The sequence below is a fragment of the Squalius cephalus genome (genome assembly GCF_949319135.1).
Source record: "Squalius cephalus genome assembly, chromosome: 1".
NCBI classification, from domain to species: domain Eukaryota; kingdom Metazoa; phylum Chordata; class Actinopteri; order Cypriniformes; family Leuciscidae; genus Squalius; species Squalius cephalus.
This window is the reverse complement of record NC_137122.1, coordinates 29,783,478-29,798,647: the sequence shown is the minus strand read 5'-3', so window position 1 is coordinate 29,798,647 and position 15,170 is coordinate 29,783,478. Positions and strand designations below refer to the sequence as shown.

The 15,170-nt window shown below is 36.6% G+C and overlaps 1 protein-coding gene across 3 annotated transcripts in view; it reads left to right on the top strand.

Annotated features, from left to right (window-relative positions):
* The first annotated feature begins 51 nt into the window (after positions 1 to 51).
* Positions 52 to 15,170, top strand: part of trip10a (thyroid hormone receptor interactor 10a) — a 34,105-nt gene continuing 18,986 nt past the window's right edge. For 2 of the 3 annotated variants that reach the window (XM_079891133.1, XM_079891132.1), the window contains exons 1-2: positions 84 to 326; positions 11,434 to 11,549. In XM_079891133.1, the coding sequence (XP_079747259.1) occupies positions 303 to 326; positions 11,434 to 11,549 (140 nt within the window). In that variant the 5' untranslated portion in view covers positions 84 to 302. Of the gene's footprint in view, positions 327 to 11,433; positions 11,550 to 15,170 lie in introns of all 3 variants that reach the window. The other variant, XM_079891134.1, reaches the window with a different exon arrangement.

Genomic DNA, 15,170 nt, shown 5'->3' with positions numbered 1-15,170 from the left:
GACATGCAGTCTGAAAGCTGGAAACTGGATCCGGCGGCTCCTTTAAGAATTAGGGATCTGGGAGTGACGCGGCAATGAAATCCAGTTGATCCTTCTCTTGCTCAGCAACGAAAAGTATTTGTGCCGCCACAAAGTAGCTCGCGCTGGAGAACCATACCGATTTGTTCTGTGTTGCGCGTGAATGTGGGAAAAAGATATGAGTCGCTTTCTTTGATCCTATTTTGAACATCTGTTACTCTCGTAAATTGGGATAACTTTTCAGGCTAGTAGAGGAGGTGAAACTGGTAGGAGAGCTGCTGAACATGGACTGGGGCACTGAGCTTTGGGTAAGTTCGGAGGATAAACTCTGTTTTATGTTTCATTTTTCTGTTTCACAAAGTCCGAGTCCGATTCAACGGCACCGATGAACTTCTCGATTAAATACATGGGCGTAAGCGTGATTTATGACAATTGTTTTTTTGCTAACTGGAAGAAGATAAATACACGAAAAAACTGTCTGGCAGATTGTGAAACAGGTTTATGGCCTAATTTTTCGAACTACACGATTGTCATCATGTAATTCGATTAATTGCCACGTTTAATGTGAACATCCGCTCCAACACAAAGTTGAGCAGAATCACAGCAGCAGCAACAACAACAGTATCGCCGTTAACTTCATATAATCAGAGTCGGCCCAGTCACCGTCTACAATCTCTATTTAACATTGATGTATGCAGAGTATGTATGTATAGCCTACATACATATATACATTACCGATCAAAAGTTGGTTGGGAAACATTACTATTTGTTATGTTTTTGAAAGAAGTCTCTTATGCTCATCAATCCTGCATTTATTTGATTAAAAAATACAGAAAAAGCCACTAATATTGTGATATATTATTACAATTTAAAATAATGTTTTTCTGTTTTAATATACTTTAAAATATAATTTATTTCTGTGATGCAAAATTGAATTTTCATCAGCCAGTCTTCAGTGTCACATGATCTTTCAGAAATCATTCTAATATGATGATTTCATTCTCAATTAGTTGGAAACAGTTGTGCTGCTTAATATTTTCTTGGAACCTGTGATACTTTTTTTCAGGATTCATTGATGAATAAAAAGTTTTCAACATAGAAATCTTTTCTAACAATATAAATCTTTACTATCACTTTTTTTTTTTTATCAATTTAACACATCCTTGCTGAATAAAAGTAATTAATTTCTTTAAAATAAAAAAATTCTGACCCTAAACTTTTGAACGGTAGTGTATATTGTTATAAAAGATTTATATTTTAAATAAATGCTGTTCTTTTTTAACTTTTTATTCATCAACGAATCCTGAGAAAAGTATCACAGGTTATGAAAATTAGGCTATTAAGCAGCACAACTGTTTCCAACATTGATAATAAATCAGCATATTAGAATGATTTCTGAAGGATCATGTGACACTGAAGACTGGAATAAAGGCTGATGAAAATGCAGCTTTGCATCACAGAAATAAATCATATTTTAAAAGTAGGCTATGTTAAAATAGAAAACCATTATTTTAAATGATTATATTTCACAATATTACTGTTTTTACTGTATTTCTGACTGAATAAATGCAGGCTTGATGAGCATAAGAGACTTCTTTCAAAAACATTAAAAAATATAATTTTTTCAAAACCTTTTTCCGGTACTGAATGCATACATGCATGCATAGATACATCTATGTATGTATGTATCCATCCATCCATTCATTTTTTATTTGGGGAGATAGTTGTTTATTCAATATGACATGAGTGAACTATAACCAACAACTTTAACCATAAATGTCACTATTTTGTGTTTAGTGGCCTACTCTGTTTTCTTTTCTTAGTCTCTAAGATGTTTTGGCTTCGTTTATCTGCTCAGACAGGCTTAATAGTCTCCTGCTAATGGGAATTGCTAGCTGATTATTCATCATTTCTGTTGCTCGATTTGAATGTTTTCTGTAGATTTGGAGATTAGTTTAATAAGCAGTCCCTGTCTATCAGTATCATCTGACAATGAGGAGCTCTTGAATTGATGATCTTTATTTAGTTACACAAATTGCATTTGTTTTTGTTCACAATTATCAGCTACACATCAGTCTTGTCACCCGAAGCGCTTTCACAAAGGTGGAAATAGTTTAGAGAAATTGTCAGCGCTTGTTTCTGATTGCATCATCATCAGCTGTGTTTCATCCTGCCTGTTTTAGTTCTCGCATTGCCATCACATTATGTCCCATCTGCACAGAGGTTCCCACCTCTTTCGACAAGAGACAGATTTTACACAGACCCTTCCACATGCCTGCAGTGTTGCAAATGGAGCGTTGCTCTGAAGTGGGTGGAGATTGTTTGACCTCATTGCTGTTGTTGCTCCCCTTAGGCCTCTGTCCGCTGTCCCCTTTCCATCTTCTACTGCACCAGCCTAATTAGTTTTGCCCTAATTTCATAAAAACACATCACTTCACGTTGCTGTTTATTTTGTGGTCCGCTTCACTAGAAAGTTTCCCTTTTGCGTGCTTTTTGTGGGATGCTACTTTCAACCAGGGAATTAACAGTAGTTTCATCTCCTGTAGTAGACAGAAGTGAAAGTTGGTGTTTGTGTGGACTTGTTTCTCAGCTGTAGACGCTCGAGGCGGTCCAGGTGGGAAGGGCATGCGTTGGTTCTCATAAGTCTGGCTTTGGTTTACCGTCACTCTTAGCAATGTCTAACCTAATTGGTTTTGGTTGGGTTAGTCATTAAGTGCCATTCCCATGGCTACACTGTGGCATCTGTCCACTCCTTTGCTGTTAAGCCACTTGCTATTTTTGGCAGCTCAAGATTTCAGATGTGTACCGATGGGAGTGTGGATGATTTTTAGTGTTTATTTGAATTCTTTCTGCATTTCTTGAGAAATGCCGCACAACAGGCTCCTTATAAGTCATAAGAGCATGACGAAGGACAGCGGTATTTCGCTGTGTACTCTCGTCTCGTGGAGGCTGTGGATTGCTACTCTCTGCTCAGGCTGGGAGAATAGCTTTAGTTTGCACTATGGGGAGGAGGAGTTAATGATGGCAGTAAAGTACAGTATCATTATCAGTATCATCTGACAATGAGGAGCTCTTGAATTGATGATCTTTATTTAGTTACACAAATTGCATTTGTTTTTGTTCACAATTATCAGCTACACATCAGTCTTGTCACCCGAAGCGCTTTCACAAAGGTGGAAATAGTTTAGAGAAATTGTCAGCGCTTGTTTCTGATTGCATCATCATCAGCTGTGTTTCATCCTGCCTGTTTTAGTTCTCGCATTGCCATCACATTATGTCCCATCTGCACAGAGGTTCCCACCTCTTTCGACAAGAGACAGATTTTACACAGACCCTTCCACATGCCTGCAGTGTTGCAAATGGAGCGTTGCTCTGAAGTGGGTGGAGATTGTTTGACCTCATTGCTGTTGTTGCTCCCCTTAGGCCTCTGTCCGCTGTCCCCTTTCCATCTTCTACTGCACCAGCCTAATTAGTTTTGCCCTAATTTCATAAAAACACATCACTTCACGTTGCTGTTTATTTTGTGGTCCGCTTCACTAGAAAGTTTCCCTTTTGCGTGCTTTTTGTGGGATGCTACTTTCAACCAGGGAATTAACAGTAGTTTCATCTCCTGTAGTAGACAGAAGTGAAAGTTGGTGTTTGTGTGGACTTGTTTCTCAGCTGTAGACGCTCGAGGCGGTCCAGGTGGGAAGGGCATGCGTTGGTTCTCATAAGTCTGGCTTTGGTTTACCGTCACTCTTAGCAATGTCTAACCTAATTGGTTTTGGTTGGGTTAGTCATTAAGTGCCATTCCCATGGCTACACTGTGGCATCTGTCCACTCCTTTGCTGTTAAGCCACTTGCTATTTTTGGCAGCTCAAGATTTCAGATGTGTACCGATGGGAGTGTGGATGATTTTTAGTGTTTATTTGAATTCTTTCTGCATTTCTTGAGAAATGCCGCACAACAGGCTCCTTATAAGTCATAAGAGCATGACGAAGGACAGCGGTATTTCGCTGTGTACTCTCGTCTCGTGGAGGCTGTGGATTGCTACTCTCTGCTCAGGCTGGGAGAATAGCTTTAGTTTGCACTATGGGGAGGAGGAGTTAATGATGGCAGTAAAGTACAAGAGGAGGGGTCAAGACTGGGCCGAATACAGTGCTACGGATAAGAGGAACCCTGCTGTAAATTGTGCTCAGGACTGTTTTTATAGATTGACTGGATGTTTGCAGAGGGGATCTCTGTTGGTTTAAAGATTGTGATGATAGCAGTTGGTGTGAAGTTTGATTGAAGCCACCGCTGATTCAAATCAGGGGAGTTGCTTTAGTGCATTAGCTACTGCCATGACCTAAAAGTATTGGCAATGGCATACATTTAGTTTTTCGCAAAGTTTGCTGCTTCAGTTGTCGTGCTGTTGATGAAATTGTTTCTAAATTGATCAGAGTTATCAGATGCTCTTTAAATAATTGCAAAAAGCTTAATCGACCCCCCAAAAATAATAATTTAACTTCATCACAAAAACCCCAAATTTCTCTGTTTTTTGGCCCTGGCACAAAATGACCAGAGTATCATCAGCACATGGGAAAGTGTGAACGAGCAATAATCAGGTGAACTCACTCTATCATTCTGTTTGGATTATAAGAGCAGACTGATGGTTATAAACGGAAGGAGGAAATGCTTCCAATCACAGTGTTCTTATGTTAGCAAACAATGGTTACTTCCAAAAAAAAAAAAAAAAAGATGTGTAGCCATCCCATCATTGCTTTGCATGAAAATGGCCTCACATGCAAGGAAATTGCTGCAAAGAATATTGCACTTGAAAGAACCATTGACTGAATCAATAACTCTTTCCACGCTAGCGTTTTTAGAAAAAGTTGCCAGCCACCGCCAGCGTTTTTTGTTCATTTTCACAACAATTTCAGAATATTTTGTTGTATGAATATCTGAACATGCCATGTATATCAAAAGAAAGAACAGAGCCTCTGCTTTTAAACAATTTTCATTCTAGCTTAATGCATTCTTTTTTTATCAAAAAGTTGATAAAATCATGTTTTTGTCAAAGACTACATCCAGATCTGATTCAGAACGATGATCAAAACATAGATGGAATAGATCGAGTCCATCAACACCCCTAATGCTTGCACAGTCCTAAAGCTCGTCCTGGGTCGACATTTCATTCAGTAACATTAGGCAGTTTTGGTTTATATGCTGTTTAATGTTGTTGATCGTGTTATTTTACATATGCATCTGCTTGCATATGATATCGCTTGTTTCTACATATTTCGCGCACATGTTTTGATCAGGAGATTCGGTACTCTTTCAGAAGATGCGTTATAGCGATTAACAGTGAAAGCATGGAAAGAAGGAAAATTCCAATGGCTGGGGAAAGAGTTAAAAACTTCAAGGAGAGAGGTTCATCTGCAGTGAACACGGCTTTAGGACGTCCCAGAGTGTCCAGCAAGCGCCGGGACCATCTCCTCCTGAGGATTCGGGTATGGCATCTTGTCACCACCGGTGCAGAGCTGCTCAATATTGGGCATGAGTGAGTGCATCTGCACACACAGTGAGGCCAAGACTTTGGACAACGGCCTGGTGTCAAGAAGAGCAGCAAAGAAGCCACTTCCTTCCAAGAAAAACATCAATGACAGACTGAAATTCTGCAGGAAGTACAAAGGACTGGACAGCAGGGTTATTTTCTCTGATGAACTTCAAAACAACTGTGAACTGAAAATCAACCAACTGTGCGCAGAAGGTGAACGCCTCAAAATGGGAGTGGACAAGCAGAAGCCCACAAATTGCGATCAACTCCGAACACTAATTAGGCAAGGCTTAACAATGGGCCTTTCACACAGGACGCGGTATGCGCGGCGCTGCGCTATAAAATCCATTCATTTCAATGGCCTGCGCCGCGCAAGGACGTTTTGTTGCTGCGTCGACCAAAGCGCAAGCGCAGCGGTGCGCATCATTGGCGTGCTCACGCGCACGCCGCGGTCAAAGTTCAAAATAGTTCAACTTTTGCCGCTGCGCTCTGTGACGATTACCAGCGCGGCCAATAGAATCGGGGGATCCAAACAAGCACGGAAATCAAAATGGATGAACGGTTAGTAGTGTGTATATATATAATTTGTTTTTTAGTTTCAGGTTTAATGTTTGAATAAATGTTTTATTCTAAAAAAGAGCTGACTTCATGATTCTTGTTTTGATTCAGATATTAAAGTATATAAAATCGCGTTGTATCTAGGGCAACGCTGGACCCAGCGGCAAGCGCCGCGCATACCGCGTCCTGTGTGAAAGGCCCATAACAGTCAGGATTTGGCCCAGAAGCTGATTTCCAGTATGTCAGAGCAAATTGCAGAGGTTATGAAGAAGAACACTGTAAATATTGACTCTTTGCATATGTTGAATGTTTTTGCCAATAAGAACCTTTAAAGCTTATGAAGTGCTTAAGTTTTACTGTATACATAGTAACGTAAAAAAACAAATCTACAAATACTGAAGCAGCAAACTTTGCGAAACACAAAATATATGCCACTGCCTGTGTACTGCTGGCCACGGCTGTACATTAAAGGTTTAGTTGACCCATCTTTGAAACAAAAATGATTCTTTTTTTAAATACTTTTCATTATTTCTGTCCATGGATCCAAAAATCTTTGTACTTTTTGAAGTTAAAAAATGTTGATTACTGTATACTTAGATTTTCAATAGGCATACAAGTTATGAGAAAATATATTAAAACATCTTTGTTTCCAATGATTACCGAAAGTCTGTAATCTATGACTTGATTTTAATGTTTATGTAAATTATGAGAGAATAAAATGTTTGGTGCGAAGTCTGCGAACAAATCCTTTAGCGTTTTAATTTTCTTCTGTGAATTTCATTGAAACTATCAAGAAGTGCCCATTATATTTCACCCTAAAAGAAAAAAGTATATAATAAATTACATAAAAACGTAGCCTATTTTTAAGACAATTGAGATATTTTAAAAGATTACTTCATTTTTATTGAACCCCCAAATTCACAGTAGCCTACTGTAATGCAAAAAAAGGTCCAATAATATAAAAACATATCAAGCCAAGGCAATCGAGTGTTTAAGGAAAAAAGCCTTTGAGTCATGGCTCAGGCATTTTAAAACAGATAACCGCACACCGACACGTTGCAACTAATGAGCCTTCATCAGGGTGTTGACAACAATCATTTCCAGAGTCCTATTAAACAGCAATTAATTAGTCATATGGCATAGTCACCTGATTACGTAATATAGAATAATCACAAGAGAGAAATTTATGATGATTAATAATGTAAAGAGAACATATCTCACCAAAATATAATTAAACCAAACACAATATGTTCAAATTAACAAAATACTCTATAACTTCAATATATATTTATAAACGCATCAGTGTGCGATTACCTGTTACCTGTTTTTAAATGCCTGAGCCATGACTCAATAAAGGCTTTTTTATATTTTTTCCTTAAACTCTCAAGTGCCTTGGCTTGATATGTTTTTTTTTTTAAAGTATCCCTACACACAAAGAGCACCGGGATACGGATTCTACACCCCATGCAGCACTTTTTGTGTTCCTTGTTTTATGAAAGGTCAAATACTATTTTAAATATGCATCACAGTTAAAAAAATAAGTACTATTATTTACAGTAATGGCAATGAGATTATTTTCACTTCATAATAATGAGAATTTTGTAATGAAGAATAATGTCACTATGCAAAAAAATGAAAAAATCTTTTTGACAGTCTTTTCTTTTTATATTTCAAATATTTGCTGTTGTCTTAAGACGCAAACTAACAGAAGCTTATCTTGGGACATAAACAACTGCCTCACAAGGCTTTGTTTTGAAGTTGAAAAGTGCTCTATTTTTTGCGAGTGAGTGGGTTGGGAGGGGGCAGGGAATTCTTCTCTTGTTCTATATTAATGGACTCCATTTTGAGGAGAGAGGAGGAGGAGGTGGAGTCAGGACATGGCCTGGCTTGTTAGGAATGTCATCCCAAAGGCACCTCCCTCCTTCCCACTTCAAAAACGCATATCTACATCCAGGCCGATGGAGGTAGCACTGAGGGGGTGGGGTGGGTTTCAAGATATCATCACTCTCAAGTGGTCAGGCCCGTACTTGAAATGTAACAGAGCGCCCCACCAAATAAGGAACTGGGAAAAAAACAGCCAAACCAGGCAGTTTCAGATGTTTTTTCTTGGGGAAATACTGACAAATTAGTCCGTAGGTCTGTTTTTGTTTTGCTTCAGGTATGCTGTAGGAAATAGAATGTTATATTCATATTTTTGTTGAGCACAGCTGAAATGCAGCAGGAAGTGGGGAAGACTTCCACTTCCTGTGTTCTGTCTGCTCAGTCACTTGTGTCAGGATGCGTTTAAAGCCCTGAGGAACCCTCTGCCTCGCACAGATAACGTTATAGGGTCAAGGGTTGCGAACAGGGAAGGGAATCTCTGGGATGTCCTCTGTGTGGGCACTGGGCAGGCACGTCTCTAGTTCGGTTATAGCCTACGTTTAGCCTTGGACTTCTGCCGATTGTAAATTCACAGTTGTGAAAATTATCACGATGAACAAAACATGTAAGAATCATAAGCTTTTGTTTAGTCACAGACCTTATTTTCTGCAATAAGCCAAAAGCCAATTGGGATTTTGTCGGGGGAACCAGGGTGATGCTAATTTCCGGGTTGGCTTACAAAAATAGCTGGTCATTGAGTTTCTGCAGAAACGAAGCTGGCAAACTGTCTGGTCTTCCTCTTTTCACTTGCATTTTTACTTGCTCTCACATTAGTTTGATCAACTCCAGTCAGGAGACTTCACACAATCTGATGCAGGCTTTCAGCTGATGTTTGGAATTAGTAAAACTTATGAAATACCTTTCCATCTTCATGATTGCATTCATTTGGACAAGTTCGCCTAAAGCTGCAGCGTATATTATAATCATTTTACAATTATTATGCATGCAGCTTTTACTGGCTCATATTAGATGAGAGACTATGCATGTAATAATCATTTGTACTTTTAAAAATTCATTTCTGCAGGATTTATATCTTATTAATTCATAAAAAGTTAAACCTAAAATCATGTTGTTTTAAAAAAAAGTTCAGTGAGACGTTATGAACCTAAAAGATACCATTTCTGATTCATCCTTAAAGGGTTAGTTCACCCAAAAAAATTTAATTAATAATTTACTCACCCTCAAGTCATCCTAGTTGTATATGATTTTCTTCTTTCAGCCGAGCACAATGGGAGTTATATTAAAAAATATCCTGGCTCTTCCAAGCTTTATAATGGGAGTGAATGTTAACTGAGATTTTGAAGCACATAAAAGCACATCCATCCATCATAAAGTAATCCATATGACTCCAGGGTGCTAATAAAGGCCTTCTGAAGTGAAGCGAAACGTTTTTTTTTGTAAGACAAATATCCATAATCATAACTTTATAAACTTTATTAGCCTTTATTAACCCCCTGGAGTTGTATAAATTACTTTTATGATGGATTGATATGCTATTTTGGGCTTCAAAATCTAAGGAACCATTCACTCCCATAAATGCTTGGAAGAGCCAGGATATTATTTAATATTATTCCGATTGTGTTTGGCTGAAAGAAGAAAGTCATATACACCTAGGATGGCTTGAGGGTGAGTAAATTCATTTTCATTTTTTGGTGAACTAAACCTTTAGTATTTCAACTGACCAACATGTTGTTGGCCCATTTTCTAGTGTTTTCTGTTCCATATTAGCTGCTTCGCAGTGTTTCAACATCTTAGGAGTGTTTTTTTTGTTTTGTTTTTTTGGGCAATCAAATTTTAAAGAGTCAGGAAATGCTATAACAACATTTTCTGAGATGTTAACAGATGTGCTTGCTTTGCTTATCACAGAGGATGATGATAGCATCAGTTAATTTAAGGGATTAAAAGGTTAATTAATTGTGGATTTTTTTTTTTTTTTTTTTTACTCAATTTTTATCTTTCACACTCTTAGAAGAAAAGGTTCATATAGAACCTTAAAAGTTGGCTTCATAAAACCTTTTATGGGAAACCACCATGTGATCATTTGACTGATTTAATTTTTTTTTTAGTTTAGTAATTTTTTTTGTTTGAATTTTTATGAATAAATACTTTATATCAAATAACCCATTAAACATTAAATTATTATGCAATCATATTAGACTTTTTTTTTTTCTTACATAGAACCCGTTTGGCTTAAAATTAAGTCAAGACCCCTATTGAAGCAGTTTTTCTAAGAGTGCAGGTTTAAAATCTACATAATGTTAATGTCGCAGGATGCTGCGTAGTGTAACGCTAAAGTTCGTCAATGAAACATTGTGTCTAAAAAAATATTAATAAAAAATGTGTCCTGTTTACCAGTTGACAGGTCATGAACTCAGAGACTCATCATCATCCACAGATTCCTGTTTTATTGCTTGCATGCTAAATGATTTCTTATGTTTGCACATGGTTCTATTGACAAGGGTTCCTCTAATGCATGTTTCTTACAGATATAGTGAACAATACTTATATTTTGCATATGGCATAGAACTGCATGATTCTGGATAAATTATGAATCACGATTATTTTATATATATATTTTTTCAAATAATGATCCCATGATTCATGATCAAAATAACATTATTTATTTATTTAACGTAATTTACTGGAGGTTCTGACAAAATGTTAATTGCTGCTGTCTATTTAAAATGTTGTTAAATTAATTTAAATTCATTATTTTAAAAAATCCCTTTGAATGAATGATTCAATGACTCACTTATAAATACTTGGTTCATCACTGGATGAATCAGTGTTTTTGAACAAATCTTTTTAATCAATCCAATGACAAAAACATTTTATAAACAAGTCACTTGTCGCCACCTACTGGTGTAACGATGTTAACGATACAATCGCTATCCGAAGAGCCATGTTCAGCTCTATTCTGATTGCTACCATAGACATCAGTGTTTATATCTGAACTAAAAAAATTTGTTTTATCCCAGTACTTCTGTGATAATTTGAATATTTGTAACACAGAAATAATGATACTGTGTGGTTGAAAAGCTGTTTCATACCTATACATGATCTGAATTTCCCGATATGATTTTGTCAATGGTTTAATAAACATGGCCGAATCGTTGTCGTTTTGGAATGAGATCGTGTGGGTGTTTGAATCGAGATCGCGCTATTTTAACGATTAAACCTGCATCTCTAGTATGATTACGTAGTAATAATCAGTATGAAGAAAGTGTTATGCTTCCCTAAAATAATATCATAAATTGTAACCATTGTGGGAGCTGCAACAGCTACCTGAATAAGAATAAGGAATGATGTCAGACCACCACAATCAAATGATTTGTATCAGTGTCTGACAAATCAAAATAAGTAAAAAACAAATTGTTTACATTTTTATTTAAGAGCCTGGTCTCGATTATGTATTACAGGACCAATATGACATCCTTGATAAGCACACACAATCTGGCTTGGACTTGGTGGAGAAATACGTGAAGTTTGTGAAGGAGCGAACAGAGATTGAACAGAATTATGCCAAGCAACTACGGTAAGAGATCTTAATATCTAGGCTATCCTGTTGGCCTGTTTGAGTGTGTACATGTGTATGCATGCTTGTGAATGTTTATCCAGAGCTGGGGCTGATTGTGCAATATTCGGGTCCCATGACTGAACAGGGCAGAGCTGAACTTGTTGGCACCTCTGAGCTGTAGAGTTGGCCTCGGCCCAGAGGATAAGCATATCCGCGCCTGCTCCCCTTCTCATTCACGACTATGCCTTGACACTTACTTGATCTCTGCCAGACTGTTCAGAGTTCCACACGCTACCTCTTTCTTTCCTCCCTCCCTCCCGCTCTGAGAGAAGTGGGGAAGTGGGAGCAGACGAGCATATGACTGAGGGGATGTGGAGGGATAGAGTGAAAGTGTGGAAAGCTGCTTAGCATTGGCTTCTGTCTCGGCTTCTCGTATGCAAAGGAAGGAAACAAATGAACTCTGGTTTTGATTACGATGGCCTTCCTTATTTGACACATTTCAATGCTTTCAGTTTGTAGTCCAGCTCTTTGAGAGTACACAATTGTGCTTGGTCAATCGAAACTGAAACACGGCACAGTGTTTGATGTGCGTCTGAGCTTCTATCCCTACTGACCGTGACAAATGGCAGGACCAAGGGGCCAATGACTTTAAAGAAAATGAAAAATCCTTAAAAGATTTATAATTTGCATTTATGCTGGCTTTTTTTAATGATTTACTTAAAGTAAAAGTACATATATCCTAAGTAACAACATTAATTTATAAAGAATAATTGTTTTTGGCGAGTCGCACCACATGACGGTCTACAACCTGAAATAACTTTCCCATAAAAATGTGCATATTCTATTGATCTTGACACATGGTCACACATCACTTACACTTTACGTACATCACTTTACTTTGGCTATCGTACCACATGATTTTTTTTATTTTATTTTTTAAGCAATAAAAAAAATATATATATATATCTAAAAAAAACTATAATCAAAAGATTAGGCCTAATTGCTTCATAAGCTTTTCTCTTTAATGAGGCTTTTTTTCTTCATTATGATAAAAAACAGTTGCATCACCATGACATTTTACCCCCCCCCCCCCCAAATAAATATACATTTTCAAGTCACATTTATTTGTATAGCACTTTTCACAATATATATGTTTTAAAGCAGTCTAATTGTCTACATTACAATTTAGAGTGATCTGTTATATATATTATGTAAGTTATATATTTCAAAAATGTACATATATATGAATCACGCATGTATACATTTTAGGCAGAAACCATGAGCTCATTGAAGTAATTATTACAAGTAATGTATTATTGCATAATTACATAATGATTACAATATATAGAAAACAGAATAAACAGAACAATATTGTCCTCTGTTGTGTGGACGCTAATACAGTTCTAGTTATCTGCAATGTTCCCTCTCATTTATTTTTCTTGCTGAACAAAACTTTTTTCTATTGGCGGACATTTTGGCCACCGAAACAAAAATATTCTTTATACCAGACTTGTACAGCGTACGTACCAATAAAAAGTGGTTACATCATGCAGCTGGAACTTTTAACTTTCATGTGCTATTTCTATTTGATTTGTAACTTAGGGATATTAAATCATATGTTTGAAAACAAGCAGTTAATTCAGACGTCACTAAATGAAGCACATTTACCAAGAAATTCTATAAAAAATCATTTAACCCTCTATGGCATGGTGTTGCCCTCAGGCAACAAACCACATTTTTGGACCTCACACCGCCCCTTTAATTTTTTTATATATATATTTTTTAATATATAATATCACCTGACATGTCTGTTCAATGAAATGAGGGGCTGAAGTGGATGTGACCTTTTTTGGGGGGGTGGAGCTGGGTGGAGTGCCACCAATTAGTAAGATAAATATCACTTTATAACATGTTTAAGTTAAAATATTGTTTTATTAAAAAATATATGCATGTGCATCAGTATGTAAAGAAGTATGTTTGATTGTTTAAAGATTTATTTTGTTTTAATTTATATACTAAAACTGTGTTTTTTTGTTCGTTGCCTCAGGGCAACACTGTGCTATGAGGGTACTAAAACTCAAAGGTTTTCTACATAGGTGGAATAGGGAAAACAAGCAATATGTGCATTAGAAGGTTTATTTTGACAAACATCAATCACAAATGGTTTCAACCTATCACAAACATCAAATAATCAATAAAAACAACTATTACTACTAATTACAACTAACACCCCCCATAACACTTTATCTATAAATGTTCATATTCATATGAACATTTACACCAAACACTACACATACATATGGGGGGGTGTTAGTTGTGATTGTATTTTTTCCCTGTAATTTTAACTGTAAAAAACTAAAAAAAAAAAAGCAACGGAAAATACATTTTAATTGCTTAAGAGTATTCCCCCCCACCCCACCCCACCCCACCCCCAAGTATGCAGTGCGTCAGTCACGTTTGCCAGAAAAGGGAGTGAGAACACACAAACACAAAGTTTTATTAAATCATACGTCACTTCCACAATTCACGTGAACACCAGACCACATTTTTTATTCAGACTGGGGTGTGGTTCGGAAAGGGTGAGAAGTTTTCATCCAATCAAACCAAACTCTGATGTCAATCGAACCCAGGTGTGCACCAAAAATGCAAGTGTGAAAGCACCCTACGTTACATAAACATAGAAAAAACAATAAAAAAAAAAACAATCACAAACTAAAATAATCAACAAAAACAACTATTACTACTAATTACAACTAACACCCCCCATAACACTTTATGTATAAATTTTCATTTTCATATGAACATTTACACCAAACACTACACATACACATACATATGGGGGGGTGTTAGTTGTAATTAGTAGTAATAGTTGTTTTTGTTGATTATTTAATGTTTGTGATTGGTTAAAACCATTTGTGATTGATGTTTGTCAAAATAAATAATTTTCTAATGCACATATTGCTTGTTTTCCCTATTCCACTTATGTAGAAAAACTTTGAGTTTTAGTACCCTCATAGCACAGTGTTGCCCTGAGGCAACAAACCCATATCTGGTTCAGGGGTGGAGGGGGGGCACATTTTATGATGGATATGTTATCAAGGACCCCCAAGCTCCCAAAAAATGGGGTGAAAGATTTTTTTTCCCCAAAAACAAAAAGTCATGCCATAGAGGGTTAAAAAAATCTCACGCATAATATAATATAATAGAAAAAGTATGTTCATTTTGAACATAATGTTTTAATATTACATTATATTATATCATATAATGATACTGTACATCATATATCATTCATATCATATCATTATATATCTCATAGCATATATCATATAATATATCAAATATATCATATCATATATATTATATCATATCATATATTATCATATATCACCATATATTATCATATCATATCACTCACTTATATTATTCTCACAAGGGGATTGTTTTGGGCTCCTTGCCATTTAAAAGTTTGAAAACCCCTGATATAGACAGCAGATATAGATATGGAAACTCCCTTTCTGCCTGATTAGTGTTGTTATGGTAAGAAAAATGAGTAAAGAAAATGTCCCGATGACATACCCCAAAATGTCTGTGTTTGGAAAGGACAAATGTTCTGAACACTATGTCCCATGCAAATGCTTC